We start from the raw sequence: 14,976 nt of genomic DNA on the forward strand, positions 1-14,976 counted from the left end.
TATAAGCTCCAAGTTTCTTGTGATGGGGATGGTTCTTTGCCCAGAAGTATTGCATTGTTTTAGTCTAGACAAGAAGTGAAAAAAACATGAATAACAGAAGGCAATAAATTGCACTTGTGTGGGACAGAATCAGCTGGAGTTAGTACAAAGTATTACTCATGGGTACTTCTATGCAAAAGCTTAGCACTAAAGAAGAATCCAGGAATGTAGGGAAAATTGTGAGCATACTTAATAATAGTTCCATGATGGAAGCACAATGAAATGCTCATCACTGTTGAGGTCACTTACAGTATTTTGATTGTGGATTATGCACTGATTTGCATCAAACTACGGGAATTTGCATTGCACATTTGGGTGCTGTGCAGACTATACTGACAAGGATGAGGTACTAGTTACCTAATTGCTGATATTTGCATGGAGGATAGTAATCTGGTAAGTTTACAGTTACTGGAGAAAAGTGAACATTTGTGGGATGCAGTTTATCAGGTTTTTTTTAGACATCTATGATGGTTCTCTAATATGTGCCTGTTACTCTGTGGTGTAGAATTCTCTGTATAGACAAAGAGAATTCCCACCTCACGTCTGTATGACTTACCTTTTCCAAAGGTTCTTCTTGACTGGCAGAGTGTTAATTCAGGAGCAGGGTATGTCATGGGCCACTCCATGTGGAAAAATGCTTTTCCCATTCATAAAAGTCCTGGTTATTTACAGAATACCTATTGGAACTAAACTCTGGTTAAATCCCAGAATTATTCTTCCAATCAGTACTACCTTCTAGCTCAAAGGAGTGTTAGCAAAACAAAACAAAACAAAACAAAACAAAACAAAAAAAAAAAAAAAAAAAAAAAAAAAAAAAAGTTGTTTCTCTATATGTCAAATCACATGGCCCTAGCAGTGCTCTTCATTCAGGCTAGGAAACAGCTTCTAACAGTTCTTAGAACTGGCCATGTCCCAAGTCTGCCTGCTAATCCAGAGACAGTAGGTGCCCAAAGCTGACTGTGCTTCTGAAAGTCCTTACAGGATTTAGCTACAGCCAGATGGTCTTGGCCTGACATTTTTCATACTTATTTTCCAAATGCTGCATTAATCACCCACTTGCCTATGGGATATGATCTCTGTTTTTCTAGTTTTAGCTGCCCATTGTATGAAGCTGTTGACAAAACACAAATCTCCATGAATACAACCACACAAATCTGAAAAATCTGAATTTTTCATTCTTTGAATTCTTCCCTCTTCTCTCCAATGACTGAAAAAAACTATAGACAACATAAGAATAAGAGAAGTTGATGGAAGTGAAGGTAGATGGTAAAATCCTCAATGATTTTTCTCTTGTTTAACAAAGTTTCTTAATCACTAAATCTGAGACAGAATGACTTTCTGCTATCCAGTTTTTCTTGATGAAGGTCGACTAGCAACTAATTTTCACAGGAAAATACATTATGTTAAAAAAAAAAAAACTTTCCTAGTTTAGGGGGCTGTGGAATTTTCTTGCTCTTTCTGTGTGTAGTCATGAGAACATAGCCTGCATAGTCCAGTCATATTAGAGATTTATTCTTTTTAAGTCAAAGAAATTGAAAAACCTTTTCCGTAAATGCAGTGGTTGCTTCCAAAGGGATTTTTTATCTGCCATCTTTAAACTCTGACAAGCTTCAGAAATCAGGATAGTCCGTCTAGCCTTTCCTGGAAAGCTGAAAACCTTTAGCAGAACTCGGTGCTTCAGGCATTCTGTGTAGCTTTTATTGTAGTTTCTCTTTGCCTTCCCTACTGCTTTTGAAAATTTTAAATTGGTAATTGAGGAGAGAACCGGTATGAGTGGGTGTACAACTCAGTACATGGGGAGTGCCCCATTTTAGGTCCTGTAAAAGACAGAATAACTCATACCTAGAGACAAGCACTACTTTCCTCTAAGCACATACCTACACTGATAATTTCTCTGAAAAATCTCAAGAAAAATGGAATTCCCTCTGTTTCTAGGTAAAGAGTTCTTAATACAGGACTTCAGGTTATTAAGCCTCTGGGGATGCCAAGAGGATAGAGGAAGGGAAATAAATCTTGGTGTTTTCTTATCTCAAGACTTTCTCTTATGGGCAAATTCTTGCAAAGTAAATTAAGATTATGCTAACACACTTGTACAAATTTATAGCATTCTAGCTGCTTGACTGAATCTTTATGTAGACACTAGAGTGCACTTCAAAGTGAAATAAACTTGCACTTATAAAATTATAAGAAAATAAGGTGGTGTGATGGTGTAAGTGCTGCACATCTAGATTTACTTTGTGACAGTTCAGGAGCAGCCTTACTGAATGGTTTGAGGCAAAATGGATTTTTTCCACGGTTAAATAGTGCCCTCACACTGACAGCTTAAGTATTAAGGGGGTCTGCAGTTTTATACTGCTTGAAGGGAAATTCTTTACAGGTTCCTAATCCCACTTTTCAAGTCAGTGGAACATCTGGCTCTGTGGCAGCAGTGTCTCTGTCAGCCTGCAAAATGGACTCCTTGTCATAGCATGGAAGGTAAAACAGAAAAAAAAAACCAGAATCAAAATGAAATTAAAGAAAAGGATTTTTAAAATAAAATAATTTATCTTAAAGAAGATAAAGAATTTATCTTGTCAGTACTTGTCAGCTACTACAGGAGTTTTATTTATAGCTTCCTGCTGTCTTCTGAAAGATAAAAGAGGGTTAATGGAATAAGTATTAAACTTTGTTTCTTCTTTGTGCCATAAATATAAAGTGAAGTACAGCACAGTGAAATCTGACTTTCATAAATTGCATTGCTGTGTTACCAAAGTTGTTTGTGTCTTTGCCCTTAATAAGAAACTGGATTGAAAAAAAGATCAAGGCCATCAATTTTCAGTGCTGAAACTGAAAAGTATCCCACAACAATGTCTTTCAGGTTATAATGTTCACAGGAAAAGGTTCTCAATTGGAGGGAGCTGAGTGGGTGGAGAGAACAGCGTGTTCCCAGAGAAGCACGCACTGCACAGCTGAAGCAATGTGAACCTTAGCCATAGCATAACTATTGAACTGGGTTTCATTATTTCTTTGAAGTCCTTCATTCTTGCTGTATAATGTGTAAGACTGCACTTGAGAAAACGTTGAAAGGTGCTCAGGCTTGTTTTTTGTTGTTAAGTTTCCCTTGCTATAAACTGAAATTTGTTTCAAAGGAATTGCATTTGATTTGGTTAAATGAGATTCTGGTCTTGTTCCTACTTTCCTTTTTCTCAGTGGCAAGGACAATTAAATGGATGTGCTACAATAAAACCTGTATGGGGAGCAAGAGAGAGCTATTATTAAATAGACTAAAAAGAACCATGCTATCAGTGTAAAGCTAATAAACAAAATGAGTGCTGCATTAGAAAACAGCTTTTGCTATGTTGAATTAAAAAGATATGTTTAGATGTAATGCAAGAAAGAAGAGCAGTGAGGAATCCAGAGATATGGTATACAGGCATAGCTGTGTATTGTACATGAAATGCATTCTCTGCTTAACCACAGAGTTTTTATACAGGGAATAAAATTATATTCAGTTGAGCATCTTTGAGGTGTTATATCTCAAGAGGTATATTCAGAGCAGAAACCTGAAGTAGGTATGATTATTAAAGAAAATGTATCCTTTAAAAAAAAAAAACTCTGCTTGGAAGGGAGTTGGACCAACTGAGAAGCACGTTTTGCAAAACTGAAGTGATTGTAGCCAGTCCTTTCCCTGTCAAGGGATGTTACCTGTTAAGAGAAGAAGCAGCACAGATTTCTGTCAGCCTGCCATTCAAATGTCCAGCATCTATGGTGAAAATATTATCCCTACAGCAAATCCAGACTTTTCTTATACTGTTCCTGAGAGTGCCTGTGTCCACATGCTGCACCAGCTCTACTTGAGACTGGTTTTGCTGCTGAGGGCTCTAGTGAAAATGAGGAAAAAAATATTTTTCTTATGATTGATTTAAATCTTAAATGTTGGTAAGGTGCAGAAACCCTACTGCTGTGTCATCTTGAGCAATGTTCTTTCAGCCTGGGGTCAGCAGCACGTAACAAGGACCTGCAGAATATAACGAAGGGCAGAGGCTGCACGGTCTGTCTGGGCACTGCCCTCACACAGGCCTCATCCCAGGGTGTGCACTCCATCACACCTCCCCAGATGGGCACTCCATTCTGCCTCCCCAGTGGAGAGAAGGACAAAACCTCTTCAGTGTGTGCTGCTCCTTCCCTTCCCTTCCCTTCCCTTCCCTTCCCTTCCCTTCCCTTCCCTTCCCTTCCCTTCCCTTCCCTTCCCTTCCCTTCCCTTCCCTTCCCTTCCCTTCCCTTCCCTTCCCCTTCCCCTTCCCCTTCCCCTTCCCCTTCCCCTTCCCCTTCCCCTTCCCCTTCCCCTTCCCCTTCCCCTTCCCCTTCCCCTTCCCCTTCCCCTTCCCCTTCCCCTTCCCCTTCCCCTTCCCCTTCCCCTTCCCCTTCCCCTTCCCCTTCCCCTTCCCCTTCCCCTTCCCCTTCCCCTTCCCCTTCCCCTCCTTCCTGGAATCCTTCCTTCCAAAGAACCTGTTTTTCTGGGGGAGCAGTGAGCAGTCTGGCACAGTCTGGCTCTCCTCTTGATCCAAGATCTCTGCTTAGTAGGTGCTGTAGTTCAATTTGTCCCTCAGTGTAGACTGCTTCTAATACAGACAAACCTATAATCAGTTGAATTAAATTCACACTACAGGGATCTGCATTTCCACTGGGAAAATACAATGAAGCTGATAGAGCAGAAGTCAGAATTAGTGGGCAAGAGTGATGGGAGAGGTGAGAACTGCACTGACCCAAATGCATGAAATTGCAGAAGGCAACCTTTGGATGTGAAATAAACTTCATTTACTTGCAGCTCATTACCATGCAACAGAAGGACCAAGGAAACCAGTGACCTCCCTAATTCTTTGAGCTGTCTTGTAGGTTCTGTAATCAAAGAACTAGGCAGGTACTGCAAGGATAAGGTAACAGTGCTGTCTGTTCTCTTGGAAGCTGTGTGGCTCAAGGAGCAGCTGCCTACACAGCAGCGATTGTGCTGTTGCTCAACCTCTTTCCCACCACATAACACAGAGGAAATGTATCCCACCAAATAATGCTATGAAGGAAACTGTCCAGTCATTCACCATTAGTCTGCATCAGCCCCAGGACCTGGGCTGCAGGGCTCTATTCAAGCTGTGGGGCAGAACTGAACTGCAGTGTGTCCTGCAGTCTTTGTGTCTCCACATGTGCTGTGGTCCCTTCTACACCCATGGTCTGTATTTTATACCAAGAGGAGCCAGAGTGCAGTGGAGGACTTTGCATACTTGGACACAGAGTTAGAGGAGTGACCAGGTGTGCAGTCACAGCCAGGACTGAGAAACTCCCATTTTCCCCTTTTCAGACAAAGCCTATATTTGTTTCAAATGGAGTTGAAAAAACCTCTCATGCATGATACTGTAGTGATAGAGCTATCACCATGTACTGTGTGTGGTCTGGTTTCAACTCCTCCTGCTGCTTTCTGACAGCTTAAACATGTTTGGAAATTGCAGTGGATAGTGAGAGTGGGTTTTTCTTTGTTTGTAAAACTAGCTACATTAAAAGTGATCATGTGCCAAACTCACCATGCAAGATTTTTCTCAGGAAGTATTTTGAAATATTTTTTTCTTTGTTTGTTAAAGGCCTGAATAATTAACTTACATGCTAGTGATTTATCATTTGCTATTAAGAAAATTTAATTTGTTACACTGGAGAACTGAAGCAAACTGAGCCACAGGTATGTAACTTGCACTGTATAGTGTGGATTATTTTGAAAGCATAATGGAAACCTTTTCAATTAATACATAATGAAGGAATAAAAGAGTGGTATTTGTCTGCCTAATGAATCCCCAGATTACTAAATGCCCATGTGTTGTACATCAGTTAGAGCTAAACGGCCTGTCATTAGAGGGACAGGATTCCACGGCTGTTTCACATCTCTGTTTTCTGTTTCCTTTTTGATTTCTGAATATACAATTGCCAGGCTTGTTATCTATCATTAATTGGCTTTGTTGGATTCTTCACTGAGGAAGCATTCATGTAAAATATATCATTTGTAAACTCTTTCTTTCTGTGTAAACCAGGAATTGGTCACTGCAGCAGATGGTGATAGGAACAAGTGTTGCAGTAGGTGAGGGTGCCCTGTTTTTCATACTGCATGCTGCATTGTCCAGTCTACCATCCAGAGAAGAAGGGACTGGCTCCACAGTGATTTTAACACTAGACTAGCAATCAAGAATCTATCTCCACTCTGCAGCAAATGGCCTTGATATTAAGCAAGGTTTTAATGCTCTCTGTACCTCATCTCTGTGTGTAAAATAAAGGCAGTAGTGCTATGTAGGTGTGTTGTTCTGGGTACATTTCAGGTGTCAGTAACTGGTACTCAGTAGATGTGACATTTTTGCAGGAAAACAGTTTACTTGAAATTTGTGTTGGAAATGACAGTAAAATTTCTGGATTGTTTATTTCCTACTCAGATTTCAAGTGAAGATCAAATTATTTGGTTGATTTCATAAAGCAGAGCTGGAGAATAGTCTTCAGGGATGCATTGAATTTCTGCAGAGTCTAACTGCCTTTCAGAGAGAATGTGATGGTAAGGGAGGCAGTGGGTTGTGATACATTTCTAATTATGTTATCTGCATCCTTCATTAGATACTACCACTCAATTAACACTACACTAAAGCTCCTGGTAATGGAATCATTCATTATTGCTGAGAAAGCACAAAATAATATTAAAATCAGATCACCTGAAAAAAGTCACCATGTCCCTTTCTCTCTTCTAGGCCACTTTTAACATACACATTTGTCCCTCTGTTTTTACTGATAGCCAAACGCTTAGCAATGTACCAAGAGCCTGATTCTGAAGAAGAAGAGGCAGCCCCAAAAGGAGGAACTGTGTCCCAGCGTGACAGCATTTGCAGCCATCAGAGCATCAAAGTGATACACAGGAGCCAGAGCACCAAAACCCACCGGCGCACAGGTAGCAGAGCTGAGGCAAAAAGAGCAAGCATACTCTCAAAGCACACTGCATTCAGTAGCCCAATGGTAAGTCATGAGAACTAAATGCACAGTGTCCTGTATCTTGCAATAGAACCATGTCCTGGAAAGGAAAAGGTGTAGAAATCTGTAGCACATTGTGTGACTCTTTATAGATTTCATCTTGGTGTTTTTACTTCTGTAGTCATAGCTGTTTGTACAAAAACAAAGAAGTGTTAGCAGAGATCTTATCTAAATGCCTTTGTGGGAATAACCTGAAGACAATCTGAAACATTTGTTTTAGTTAGATTTTGGAAAGAAATGTATGTCTTCCTTTTATCTACAGAAACTGAGAACAGCATTGAGCTCAAGGATTTGAATTGTTCTGCTTATGCCTCTTCTCTTTTGTCAGAGGATTTTAAAACTGTCAGGTGCTGGGGTGGACACCACATATTCCAATTCTTAGACAATGTTGATATGCACCATAGCATAGTTTACAGTGGTTATCAGTTGACTGCATGTGTTGTATTTTAAAAAGTAAACATCTTTACATTTCAAAATGGTGGTGACTTTATGTCGTTACATCTTCACTTGGTTTATTTTGTACTGTAGTAACTCTGTGTAAGTTTTACATGAGCTAAATGGTAATAAGAGGAGAGAGGAGCCAAGTCGTGTCTATTTTGCATTATTGCACTGTTGACACAAATTCACCCTTAGAGCAAATTGCAAATATAGACAAAGAAAGATGCTGTTTGCACTGTTGGAATTTCTTGATTTCAGTCAAGGAGAGTAAGCTCTTTTGATAAAATTCCAAGCTGCAGTTTTTGTACGTGGAGTTCTGTAGTTTCCCATATTCATCAGCTGCTGAGCATCAAGAGATAAAATTCTACTGAGAAAAGAGGCTTAGATCAGTTTATCTTTTAATCTTTTGTATCCTTGCCTCCCTCTGTGTTACAAAATACTGGAGTTTGCTCTGACAAGAATTATATTAAATAAGTGGAAAGTACTAATGAAATAGAGTTGAAAGGGCTCAGTGTTTCAATGTGAAAAAAGCCTCATGAATTAACTTCAAATGTGTGGATGATTGTTATTCTCTAAGAAACAGTTGAAGACTATTTCATTTCCTTGTGCTGATAAAACACCAAACTTTAAATGTCATTGCTGTCTATTTTTTCCACACCTCTAGTCTCTGCAGTATACCATACTTTAGTATTAGATAATAAATGTCTTGAATTAAACAGGAAAGAGGGAGGAAAATTAGTATGTAACTCTCCTCCTTTCCACTACCTCCAAAGCAGATAAATATTGCTGCTATAAATATGTCACATCATTTCTACCAGTAGGCTCATTGTTAACTGTTTATTGTCTAAAATAAATGTGTTAGGGTGTGTTAGAGTTCTCTCCACCTCTACTCTGTGGTGTGAGGCCACCACAAAACTCTAGATATTGACACTGCTTTGGATGCTTTAATTGTTTGTTGCTGCTTTGGAAATGTGTAGAAACATAGGTGTTAATCACTGGTATTTGCTACTAGGAGAAGGACATCACACCTGACCCAAGGTTGTTGGAAAAAGTGAATGAATGTGCAAAGCATCTGGAGGTCATGAGGAGCCACGAACAGCCCTTATCCCACCTGAGTCCAGAACTATGTGACGTTTTCGACTTCTTCATAGCTTTGACTATTTGTAACACAGTTGTGGTTACTGCACCAAATCAGCCCCGACAGAAGGTAGGTTAAAGAAGAGGAGAGTTCAGGCTTCTTTCACCTTGATACTGAGTTACCTTATAAGCTAGGGAGATGAAAACCTTCTGTTCTAGTGAGAAACAACTAGAGCGAGTTGTGAGATGACTGGAAGAACCACCATGTGACTGTGAGTTTAATAATGCAGTAGCTGAATGGAATATGTCAGCTATTTCACTTGCCTCCGTGTCTTTCATCAACAATTTCAAGATACTTCTGAAACTCTCCTGATTTCTTGTAATGTAACTCATTTATTTAATAAGCATAAATATGTAAGTATGTGTGGAAACTAATTTGTGAGCTTGCAAAACTTAGTAGAAAGGGATATAAGCTGTCAGTGAATAAATGCTTCATATGTATGGATTAAATTAAGAAAAGGCTGAGACATTTTTTAGAAGTTTAAAAAGAGAAATACACTTGAAAAACATCACTTAAAACTTTCAAATTATGTAAAATATGCATCTTAGACTCATTATGAGAAATAATGGTCATTAGTGCTTAAATTGGCCTTTAACTCATTTCACTGATGAATGAGAATTTCAAGAACGCAATCCCAAGATGATCTGTAAGACAAAACTATAATGGAATGTAATATTAAAGCTCGCCAGCAGCTGCAGTTTCCATTCTGGAGAAAATTCTGCACTTTGCTTCTGTTCCAGATTGGAATAAAAAGTGAACTAGTCTGCAAAATGATGTGGTTTTGTGCCAAGGAAGCATTTGGAGAATGCTCAGTTCTGCTGTTTCAGGAATGCTACACTGTTACACAACAATATAATATATATTACTATGAATATACTATTACTAGTAATGCTACTGTATCTTTAGAACAGATTTGTGTGAACTGTGATGAAGAATAAGTCTGAAGCAAAATGCTTCAATGCTGAAAGAGATGGGGGAAATTACTTATTGCAGCATCTTTTGAGAGTATTTTCAAAATTGGCATATTTTCATTAAACTTTACTGATGCCACCCTTCTCAAAAGAAAAATTCTGCACTAATTTTTTTTCACTACCTTCACTGAGTATGCACAGAGGATGACATGGTTTCATACTACTGGTAGCTTTTAGTATGCACTGCTGATGGTGGCAGTGCAACATTGATAGACTATCCATTAGTCATATCTGAGGAGGTGAAAGAAGAAAAAACTGTTTTAATACAAACATATGTGCTTTCATATACAGGTATAATTCTGAAGTTCTAGGGAGTTTTTCTGTTGTTGTTGAGTCAGTGTTGTCCATTTACTTTCCTTTCTCAAAAATACAAATAGCATTACCTTTTGCCCTCAAAGAAATTTTACTCTAGTTGGAAATGCTTAAACCGACTTTCAGTGTCAGAATTCTTGTACAGCTTTTGTTCATTGGTGGGTTTTGTTCTTCTCAAGGTTAGAGACCGATTTGAACTGAAATCTCCAGTAAAAACCATTGAAGACTTCATCCGAAGATTCACCCCAAGTCGCTTGACCTCTGGATCTAACAGCAGCAGTTCCTCTAGTCTAGCTACAAGCAAATCAATGCACAGATTTGGTTTAAGCATGCTTTCATCTACATCTACAGACAGCACTTTATTAAAACTGGAAGAGAAGCTGGCATACTCTGCACAGATGAATAACAATGGCTACAGCTCCCAGCAGGGCAGGACAGCTGGGGCGGGTGCACCTGAGGAAGGAGAACTCCGTTATGAAGCAGAGAGTCCAGATGAAGCTGCTCTGGTCTATGCAGCAAGGGCATATAACTGTTCTCTGGTTGGAAGGCTGTCTGACCAGGTATCAGTGGAGCTACCTCACCTGGGAACCTTAAGCTTTGAAGTATTACACACATTGGGCTTTGATTCCATCAGGAAGAGGATGTCAGTAGTGGTCAGGCATCCTCTCACAGATGAAATAAATGTTTACACTAAAGGAGCAGATTCAGTTGTTATGGATCTTCTTCTCCCCTGCTCTTCAGGTACACCTCTTACTTACCTTTGGGGGGGTTGGGAGGCAGTTGCTGAAGATCTCATTGTATCTTACTTGTCTAGCAAGTAGATTTGCCTGCTTTTCGTCTTGTAGAATGACAACCATTACCCTTCTTTTATAATACCTTGTAATTATTGCAAATTTTCTGTAACAAATTACTGGTTCTTTACCTCAGGAGAAGGAGTTAAGATAATTTTGGTAGATCTCCTACTAGCAAGCTTTGTTTTAAAGGAATTTCTTGCAACTCAGCCAAAACAATTCATATTTCTTTAGAAAAACCTGCCTGGCAGTGCTTGGACAATTGAGTATTTTATATGAAAATGAAGAACTTCTTATTGCTGCTTCTCTCTGCTTGGTTTTTAAGTCCTTACATCCTTTTGCTGAAATACGTTGCATTAATCAGCACATTTTTTCATGTTTAACTATGATGCTAAAGGGCAGTGTTAATCAATCAGCCACCAAAACAGAAAGGTTTGTGGCAAAAGATAGAGAGATGCTGTTCAGACAAGAAATCTTGGCTTCAAATACATAGTTGACTACCAAGGAATAGACATGTAGCAATGAACGCGGGATTTCCCTAAAGCATGGAAATTCTCCAGCACCCAGATTCCTAGGAAGAAGGGACAACTTTAAATAGCTAATTGTAATAAGGTGGTTTCAAGGAGAATCCTGTAAGTTTTCAGAAGTTAGAGGAGACTCATGGGTTTCAGTTTGCATTAATCAGTTGCATCTAATTTACTGTATTTTCAACACTGAATTTCATCTAATGTTTAAAGATTGCCCCAATATGAATGGACAGAGCCCCAAAGTACTAGATTTACTTCCCATGTTTCACTAATGCATTGACTTTGTGGTTACTTTGACATTAGCTGGAGTAAACAATTGTGAAAGGCTTATACTGTGTAATTTTAGTTTAGCGAAACACAGAAAAATGTTGGCATTAGTTTTCTGGTTTCAGCCATATAAATTAAAGCTGAGCCAAAAAAATTAAGAACAACTTGTCCTTAACTAACAACAAAGTATTCATGAATAATTTTCTAGCAAAGATCTGATATCATAGAAGGCAAGTAGAGCATTTATGGAAACTTCTTTCCTTCCAAATTACTAATAGAGAATTTTTAGCACTGAAAATTTGTAATACCTAGAAAATAATGATTGGAAATGTGTTCTCAGAATGAGAACTGAGCATTTAGAAAAGAAAAAAAAATATTTTATGCCAGGTCTTAAATTTGTTGCCGCCATATAACTGACTATGTTCAAAGCTGCAATGTCCATTCACAGTAGACTCAATGGATCAAGGAATTTTCAAGGAAATTTCAAGCAGGTCTAGGAGCCACCTAGGTAAAAACAGTAAAGTCAGATAGAAAATTTGAAAATGGCAACATTATCGAAAGTGATATATGGCAGAGAAGAAGAGGAAGAAGCAGAGTTCCTGAAGGTCACTGTGGGAATGAGCAATGTCTGTAGCTGGGCAAATACAGATTCCACCATCATTACAGGCAAGCAAACTGAAAGTGGTTCTGAAATTGTACGGGAAGTTTTTTTGTTTTGGTTTGGATTTTTTGTTTGTTTGAGGTTTCTTTAGCCCAAATTGAACTGTGAGTTCTGGTGTGCTTTGCTTTTGCAGCAATGTAAAGTGCATCCACTAGAACACCATAAGCAGTTCCCTTGTTTTTTCCAGTCCTCTTAAGCCCCTGCTGGCTGCAGTAATTCCATATGTTTCGGCAGATCTGTCTGAAAAACATTTGACATTTCTCTTGAGTATCTTTCACTCCTGGAACATAATTTGCTGTCTCTGCCTGCAGTATCCTAGTGTCAATAGATGTAGAAGGAGCCTAAAAAGATTTCTGCTGTGGCTATTATCTATATTGTGGGATTTTTCCTTAGTGTTATCCAGTTCACTGGTGATGGTGGAATATGTGTGTGAGAGGAGCTGTAATGCTACAAGAATTCTGTCATTTATCATTTTAAGGAAATGACTAAAAATTGAATGAACATGACAACTAATCCCACAACTAATCCCAGGCTTGGTCTTTGCTCTCTTACTGCTTCAGGGACATGTGAACTGTACACTAGTCAAGTGTGTGTCTTGAGACTTGTGCCCTTAGACTGAATGACCAAGGCAGCACCATGTCTGTAATCTCCCAGCCCAAACACCATGAAACAAAGATTCCTGTTTGGGAGGAAGAGTATTTTAGAGTATGTCAAGAGAAACAGCCTGAAATCAGAAGCAGAGGCATTATGTTTTAGCTTCCTTGCATCTTATAGAAAAGTATAAATCGTCATGAGCTTTAAAATTTAAAAATATTATGAATTGACTCAATTTGCTCTGCCTGTATATCTAGTTAAGACTGTGGAATATAGTGTATTCTGACAGCAAACAGATATTTCCAAAAGCCTTGAAATGATTCTCAGGAGTGTATTGTTTTTACTTTATCTGAACAGTCACCATGTTCATAAATAAGAAAGTTACTGTTTGAGTCAATACCCAGCTCACACAGGAACTGTGAACATAAATCATTGAGAAAACAATGACTTTGCTGGCTTTCTGCAGCTCGAGATTATGGAAGGAAATGAAGAAGCAGAAGGCCACTAGCTCTCTATCATTCTTCTGGAGGAGATTTCCTTGCTGTTTTTCACTGACATGGTACATGTGGTCACACTGCTCAGAGCAGACACTGCATCCCAATTATAAAAGTCCCCACGACTGGGTTTTGTCTGCACAAGATTCCTTCCTTCCTTCTAACTTCTGAGCCAAGATAAGTCTCAGGGTAGGACTGATGAGACACATGGGGCTTTAGCTGTCATTGGTATTCGGGAAATGAGAACTTGCACAGAAAATAGTATACACATCTCTACTTGTACTGTCTTTTTTCACTGAAGGAGGTATGAGCATTTGTATATTCAGACAGATCTGAAGTGATTAACACCACTTAACCTTAAAGGAATGGAAACAGCTTTTGATGTGTTTAAGCACCTGTTGAAGTTTGCATCATTGAAGTCAGTGAGCCACTGAAATAGCCACTCCCATAAGATAATTTCATGTGGGATATGCAAAAAATATGACATTTTTCTCTAGAATGTTAACGTATCACAATAGATTAGGAAAAATTCTTTCCTGCTTTATTGTTCTAAAGTTAAAAAAACCTCACTAATACAAGAAGCCTCAAAGAAGGTTTGCTGCAGTACTTCTCCCAGAAGTCACATGTACCAAAAAGGTTATAATGCACTAATAGAAAGGTAGCAAAATAAAACCATGTTAGGCTGCTTGTTCCATATATAGTATAAGAAAGGGCTTTCCAATTGGAAATAATACATGTTGGGATGTCCTTCTGGAATAATATATCTGTACTGTCCCTTTGAGGCAATCACAGGTGATAGCATAACAGGTATATGGTAGTATAACAGGTAGATGGACAGGCCCATGAAAATATTCCTTCCAGTCAGTGTTCACTACATGGCCTTAATCAGATGGAACTGGAATGAACATATGCAGGAAATACCACAGAAATCTTCACAGAGTCCCTTAGGGACAACTGTGTACATATACTCCCAGCTCTGCAGACCTAGAGAGGGTGGAAAAGTCTTTAAAGGTGAGAAAATAGCTGTACAATGAGTAAAATGTTCTGATACCTGGTTGAGATAAACAGAACAAAAACCAGAATATTTGGATTCCGAACTCAGAGTTCCCTTATTTCTACAAAATCAATACATGTGTGTGTTTGTGCTGGAGCATCTGAATGCCCAGTTTCTCACTCTGCTGCTGTATAAATATGAAAGTGCTGAATGCTATGTAACTTTATAGACATGCAGATATATGTAAGCAGTCAACATATAGCAAGATCAATTTCAGTAAGAGTAAACATTGGGTAAATGGGCACTGAAAGGTATAAACAGTAAGATACTTATACCATCTAATTTATTTACCTTTATCAAGTGCTTAATGTAATGGCATAGTGCCCACAGGCTCTCAGTATGAGAGGTGAAGCACACTCTGCTCAACTGAGTGCATAGGAGGTCTCTTGAGGTGCCCAGACTTCTGGTGAGGAGTGGTCATCTGACTCAGTGACTGATTACTGTGCAATTGCTGGTACCAGTAATTCAAATATTGCACTTAGGAACAGCTCCAGGTACAGAATTATATCCCAAAATGATTCTACATCCCCTGAAAATATTCAGGCTTTGGTAAAAAAGAAGTATATCACACTGGGGAGTAGGAAAACCTGCCATAAGGTACCAGTCATTCTCACTCAATGGTTCCAATCTGAAAATTTTAGCCTTGTACATTTACTTAAGTACT

The 14,976-nt window shown here is 38.8% G+C and overlaps 1 protein-coding gene across 1 annotated transcript in view; it reads left to right on the forward strand.

Annotated features, from left to right (window-relative positions):
* ATP10A (ATPase phospholipid transporting 10A (putative)) overlaps positions 1–14,976 on the forward strand; it is a 108,035-nt gene that overhangs the window by 73,206 nt on the left and 19,853 nt on the right. Inside the window, exons 8-10 of the mRNA XM_056497369.1 lie at positions 6,833–7,050; positions 8,516–8,710; positions 10,104–10,665. Coding sequence (XP_056353344.1) covers positions 6,833–7,050; positions 8,516–8,710; positions 10,104–10,665 — 975 coding nt within the window. The remainder of the gene's footprint in view (positions 1–6,832; positions 7,051–8,515; positions 8,711–10,103; positions 10,666–14,976) is intronic.

The sequence above is a fragment of the Oenanthe melanoleuca genome, chromosome 1, assembly GCF_029582105.1.
Source record: "Oenanthe melanoleuca isolate GR-GAL-2019-014 chromosome 1, OMel1.0, whole genome shotgun sequence".
In the NCBI taxonomy this organism is placed as follows: Eukaryota; Metazoa; Chordata; class Aves; order Passeriformes; family Muscicapidae; genus Oenanthe; species Oenanthe melanoleuca.